Genomic DNA, 6738 nt, shown 5'->3' on the forward strand with positions numbered 1-6738 from the left:
GGTTCCTCTCGCACAGGTGTTTGTGGCCAATCCCAACAAGACACAGCCCATCCTGGACATCCTGCTCAAGAACCAGACCAAGCTCATCGAGTTCCTCAGCAAGTTCCAGAACGACCGGACCGAGGACGAGCAGTTCAACGATGAGAAGACCTATTTAGTTAAACAGATCAGAGATTTGAAGAGACCAGCACAGCAAGAAGCCTAATTTCCAATAAACACCTACAATATTAAACCCAAATTCAGCATTTGCTGTTAGCTATTCAGCATCAGGCACTCTTATCGATTCATGAGGAACATTACTGCTAATCTGCTGTTAAGTGAACGGTTTTCATTTTACCTTTTTGTTTTTCAGTCCAGGTTGGAGAACGTAGCTGCTGCTGCCTGCACGCTAGCGCACATGTGGGCTTTTTTCCCTTGATCTTTGTGTCATTCAGAATTCAAAGACTCTGTTTACTACAGGAGTTGTGAACATGGCTGTGTTCATGAGGGCAGATGTATGGATGAGAATGGCATCGGGAAGAGGGCATCGCTATTACCAGCCAACCCCGTGTGTCTGCATTGCTCCTCCGTGAAGATGGGCGTGGGGGGTGGCGCTCGCCTGGCACCCTTGCCACCCACCATCCGCCTTCGCTAAGGGAGCTGGCACGTGCAGAGCATTTTGGAGATCAGAGGGATCTGTGTCCACGATGTGAGCTTGGGGGAGGATAAAGTTGACGTGCAAATAAATTGATACTGAAACAGCAACTTCTCCAGAGTGTGAAGCTTCATAAGGTCATAAGGAAAAAAAATGTATATATGCTTTTCACAGCTTTCTAGAACTTTCTGACATTTGATTTTCTTGAGACTTGTAAACCTGGATATGTTGAAGGGTATATGTTCATTTTACTTTTTTGAAGGTATTTTAAAACAGTAGAACTAGCAACGACACCCTGCATTTCATTTCAACACTGCTTACAGGTTTCTTTTGTATATAATTCCTAGAGTGCTCATTTCTTCTTTTAAAATGGTTTAATTTGTACAGCAGAGGAATGTTATTGTAGCAGTATGTAACTATACCTAATACTGGGGTTTTGCAAAAAAAATGAATGCTCATATGTAATTGAAATACTTCAGATCACATGAAAATGCTGATTCAACATTTAAGGATCAACCACATTAAAAGAAAAAAGTAAATCAATCGTTTGTATTCAGTTACCAATGGGTTCCATCGGCAGGCTGGAATGACAGACCTGAAACTCAGTTTGCTCCACTTTCCTGCCTAATACTGGCCTTATTTGTTTAAAAATGAGTCATAAGTTTGCCAGATCTATGAATACCAATTATGCTAAATTAATGCTGATTATTTGTGTGGGGCTGGGGTGGGGGGAGCGGGATCTCTACAGAGCACCCTTTCTTTCTTAGAGTAAGTAATCCAGTACAATAGTTGTGAAACTGAATCATTAAACCTTTGGCTTCTCTTAGGAAAAGAAGAGCTCCTTGTCATAGGTGTCCTATGGGGAAATTTATTTTTTTTAATGTCCTATTCCTTAATGCTGCAAATTATCAGTATTTATAAAGTAACTGATTTTGCACCACATTTTTGTGACTGTAACCACAGCAGAACAATGTTCCCTAGACACTTATCATTCTGTCTCTTAGAATGGTACCTGTTCATCTCAGTGACAAGCTGGTCATAATTAACAACTTAACAATCAGAATTTGCCAGGTCCAATTCAGCATGGCTGTAGCTGGGTGAAAAATTTCTGTAATCACTCTTTGCTAGTCTCTCTTACTAATTGCATTATTTATCGGCCAGTAAAATGAGCCTCCCAGTTGTTTTAAAGCAGGTTTTAAAGGTCTCCTTCGAGGAACACAAGTTAGAAAAACCACCCCAGAAAATACACATATATCTGATTCTATTAAATTTAAATGGCGGTCTATAGTCATAGGCTTTCTCAAGACTGTCTGTATAAGAAATGATGTGAAATAACTCACATTCTCTACTGGTCTCCCAGAAAGAGAATCTCTGAGCTGCATCGGAAGGCAGACTCGGCCGTGATGAGAGTTCCAGTTCTGGGCAAGGGCCATGTGATTCAGTTCCCCAGAAGATCACAAGGAGGAAGTGCGCCCAAACCTGCTTCCACTTGAGCACCTCTGGGCTCTTCGTGGGAGATAGTGGGGCGCAGGGAGCCCAAGAAAACATCCTTGTGTTTCTAACATGTTAGAAGCTGACCACACTTAGGACTTTTGTGCTTTTTGTTCTTGAAACGTTGAAAAGTTGCATTTGAAGTTAGGATCATTTAATATATTCATATTACCAAAAAGTATAATTATACTGGGAGTGGTTTCTTTTTGTGTTATAAAGGTTTAATTTTACTTACGTCAGTTACTTAATGTGATTTTTTTAACCCTTCCTTGAAAAACAAAAAGTGGAGATGTATACAGTTGTTAACTATGCCATGGAAGCATTTCCCTTCTCCTGAGGAAAAGTGACTTTCTTATCAGAATATCTGGCTGGCCCTGTAATTTAAATTAAAATAAAATTTTGGAGAAACAGCCTTGTCCATTTTTCTGATGTCACGTAGACAGCTGCATTTCTGCCATTGTGAAGGGCCTGGGCAGGTGACGCGGGCACACCCTGCCTTCATCTCCCCTGGTCAAAATGACATGCACTGCTAGGTTACTTGTTCTCCCCTGCTCCGTGGCCTGTGTGGTTTCATGTCTCATATTCTGCAGACCCAGGGCTTTAGGGAGTAGGCCCTCTCTTTGGCTCCTTGGTCCTTTACAATTAACACAGGAAGATGATGAGCCGCTGCAATGCCAAGACCATGCAGAAGAGGCGGGTGTGGACACCAGGCAGTAGGCGGCACCTGAGAAGCTGAGCTGGTCTCGGGATTCGGCAAGACACCTCAGCTGAGCACAGCCCTCCTCAGCCCTCACCTGCAGGGAGGGCAGGCTCTGCCCAGAGACTGCTTCTGAGTGACAGCCTCCTCCTGTGGCTTTCATGTCTCCTTGGTGGTTCTGGCCACTGAGGTGGGACTTGCGCCTGGGCTGATTCTAAGGGTGGCCATGCCCACAGGAATTCGGGCAAGGTGCACATCCGCTTGATGTGCCCTTCTGCTACAAAGTCCCGCACCTTGAGCCTCGGGCTGCACAGGGATTGTGTGATTCACTCCCTGCCATCCTAGCTTGTAAGGACCACACATGACCGAGCGCACAGGCTGCTCCGTGTGCTGTGTTCAGGGCATGGGAAATCTCACAAGTGCCAGCGAGATGCCTTAGAAGAAGAGGCCAGCCTGGACGCGGCCCTGGGTTCTTGCACTGAAGATGTTTTGCTGTTTCTGTGTCTGCCCTATAGCATCTTTCTGAGCCTCATGCTGTCTCTAACCACCTAGTGTCCCAGGTCAGAAGGCAGCAAGAAGATTCTCCCCACAAGACATGAGAAGCCTGCCAGCCCCCAGAATCAACCTTACAGAAAGAACTCAAAAGCCAGCAGGGTCAGTCCCACTTTTCACCTTTCCTTGTTTGCTCCTGCTAAGCCAGCCTGCTTACCCAAGCACCTGGGGCCCAAAAATGCCCTAAGCACCGAAGTATGGGTCCTCCAGGGAGCTGGCTCCCAGCGTGCATGCTGCCCAATGCTTGCACAAGACCGTGCCGTTCTGCAATTGTGAATGATGTTGTGTGTGAGCCTACAGTGAGCTGTGTGGTCTGTGGCTGCCCCGCCCCCAGGCCTGGACCAATCCCTGGGGAGGTAAATCTCCAAAGACAATGACCAGCAGGGTTCTATGCAAGAAATTTCATCCTCTGCAATTTACTCGGTTTTGTGGGAGTTTTTTTCCCCTGTTGTACTGGAGATTGGGCTCAGGGATGCAAAGCCCACGACTGTGGTAAATGCTTTTTCCTGCAATCTGCCTAAGAGCAATCTAGGGAAGCTGTGCATGTTTTTTCCTGGGTTTTACACAAGGTTCACCAGTGGTTTTACAGAATCTATGATTCTAAGTAATGTTTCTCATGCCGATCTCAATGTTCCAAGGAAATAACTCAGGTTGGCTCTAGAATGCAGCAGCTCGGGCTCTCACTTGGCTGGAATGCACAGGGGGACAGGGGTAGGCCAGCTGGGGAGGCTTCATGCAGAGAGAAGCCTCTAGGAGTTGCCCCCGAGTGTCTCTCAGGTGGGCTGGAGCTTAAAGGCCTGGCCCTACCGGGCCTGAACCACCCCGAGCAGCAGTGCCTTCTCCTCCATCCGTGCAGGAGATCTAGCACCCCGTCTTATAAAGTCCTCAGCCACGTGGAGAAAGCGAGATGAGGGTCAAGCAGTCCACAGCCCACCTGACGCGCCACCCAGGGAGGTGGGCACGGGAGTGGGATTGATGCCAGCCTCCGGCACGCAGGCACACAGGACACCACCTGTCACCCACTTGTGCCTGTCCTGAGTGTCTGCTACTGCCTCGATGCCCTTCCCTGGACCCGGCACCTTCTGGAGACCCGCAGTGCTCCAGGGCTGAGCTCTGACGAGCACTGATGCATTCGCACCAGCGCATCCTCGGATCAAGGACCAAACCATGCTTCGCCTGGAGCGCCTTGCCGTTCCCAAGCCCGAGTCGCAGCTGAGACCCGCGCAGGGCCCTGGCAAAACAAACTCCCGATCCTCCCACTGCCCCCTCGCAAAAATGAGGCCTTTTTAAAAGAACAGGCTGAGCCCCACGAATTCACCACGACAGGTTGAAGCCCACGTGATTAAGGTCCAAGTAGAGAGGTGAGAGGCCCAGTCCATCCACCAGCCTCCCTGCACCTCCCCTGCTTCTCCACGAGGGGGCAGTGCGGCGCCCCAGTTCCGACCTGTGAGGCTCCCGCACTCTGGGGCAGGAGAAACAGGAAAGGGCCCCAGGGCCTGAGTGGTGTCTTGTCCTGTGCTGTCACCCCGCTTTGAGAGACGGTTTGCAGCCAAGAGGAGGGCGTGGGATAGCAAGGTTATAAAAAGAGGTCGAGACAGAAGACAGAATGTGAAGAGAATTGTGGTGGGGGGCGTGACTGGCTTGTGAATAAACTGGGGAAGAGTTGAGGGGGCAGCTGGTAGCGAGCAATCCCTGGACGTCCCACTCTGCTTCCTCTAGAATCTTCCATTGGTGTCGTCGTACCTTGGTGCTTCGTGCAGTGCAGTTGGTGGACCGATGTCACCGCACAGGCACTAACTGGTCCATTCTCTTCCGATCTGTCCCGCCCTTCCCCGATTCTTCATGGCAGATTTGACCAGGATAGTTGGGTGTTCTCCCTGGCTGGAGATCTGACTGGCTTTCTCCCGATGACGATGAGGTGGCAGGTGCGGAAGGCCAGGCAATCCTGGCGCCTTTACCCTCACAGCCCAGCCAGGTGCACGGTGCCCACACAGGGTTCTGCTGACACCACCCCTGTGCACAGCTCGCACCGCAGCGAGTCAGGAAAATGGAGCCACTGCCTAACTGTCTAGGCACCCACTCTATGGGTTTTCCCTGTAAAATGATGATTTTCTTCTTTTCACACAGGGCTGATGTGCTACCATGTGTGCCTCTAGCTCTTCTTCTTTTGTCTCTCTTTTATTTGACACTACTGGGATTTTGATCTCAGGGCCTTGTGTTTGCCAGGCAGACTCGCTATCATCCGAGCCATGCCACCAGCCCTATTCACTTTCATTTTTTAAATCGAGTCTTGCTGCGGCCTAGATTGGCCTGGCCAGTGATCCTCCCATGTAGGCATCCTAAGTAGCTGGGATGACAGGTGCGTGTGCTCAGCGATCAATTTTCTGTAGCCTTGAAATGTCTCATGATGAAGAAACTAAACTAGCCATGATGGTGTAATTGTGGAATGTTCCTCACAGGCTGCTGTACCCTTTGGGAGGTGGTAAAAGCTTTAGAAGGTGGGGTCCAGTTAGAGGAAGTAGCCGCTGTGGGGGGAGGGGAGCACCCTGGTTCCCGTGTTTGCTCTCCCCACTCCGTGTCCATGAGCGGTGAGCACCCGCCCCCACACATTCCTACCACCAGCATGCTCCGTCCAACACACAGGGCCACGTGGCCACAGGCAGAACCCTAAAACGGTGAGCCAAAGTGAAGCCTCCTCACCAAACTCTGTCAGGCAGTCGGTCAAATCCAGAAGAAAAGTCCATGGCTCAGGTGGCTCTAATCATGGCTGATGATAGGAGCTGCTATCCTAGCCGAGCTCAGGAGGCTGAGATCTGAGTGTCCCGGTTCAAAGCCAGCCCAGTCAGGAAAATCCAGAGACTCCTATTTCCAACTAACCACCAAAAAGCTGGAAGTGGAGCTATGGCTCAAGTGGTAGAGTTCTAGCTTTGAATGAAAAAGCTAAGAGATAATGAATGCCCAGGCCCTGAGTTCAAGCCCAAGTACCAGGACAAGGAGAAGGAAAAAGAAAATTATACAACGTGTGGGTGGGGACAGAAGGGACAGGAAAGAGCGAGGGATGGAGTGGCATTGGCCAAAGAGAAATGCACTCTTTACCTGGCTTATGTAATATAATCCCTCTGTACAACACCTTTATAATGACAATAAAAAGATGTTGAAAGGAAGGAAAGAGAGAGAAAAAAGAAGAGAAAGAAAGAAAAAGAGAAAGAAAGAAAAAAAGAAAGGAAGGAAAGAAGGAAGGAAGATGAAGGAAGGGAGGGAGAAGAGGGGGGAAGAGGGGAGGGAGGAAGGGAGGGAGAGAAAAGAGAGAGCAAGAGAAAGATCAAACACAAATACATAAATGATGGAAATGACCAAGGGGCTT

At 48.9% G+C, this 6738-nt stretch overlaps 1 protein-coding gene across 1 annotated transcript in view; it reads left to right on the plus strand.

Moving 5' to 3' along the window:
- Positions 1 to 1161, plus strand: part of Cab39 (calcium binding protein 39) — a 46533-nt gene extending 45372 nt beyond the window's left edge. The window contains exon 6 of the mRNA XM_013020783.1: positions 8 to 1161. Within this exon, the coding sequence (XP_012876237.1) occupies positions 8 to 205 (198 nt within the window). The 3' untranslated portion in view covers positions 206 to 1161. The remainder of the gene's footprint in view (positions 1 to 7) is intronic.
- Positions 1162 to 6738: the final 5577 nt, after the last annotated feature.

Source organism: Dipodomys ordii, unplaced genomic scaffold (assembly GCF_000151885.1).
Source record: "Dipodomys ordii isolate 6190 unplaced genomic scaffold, Dord_2.0 Scaffold1, whole genome shotgun sequence".
Lineage (NCBI taxonomy): Eukaryota > Metazoa > Chordata > Mammalia > Rodentia > Heteromyidae > Dipodomys > Dipodomys ordii.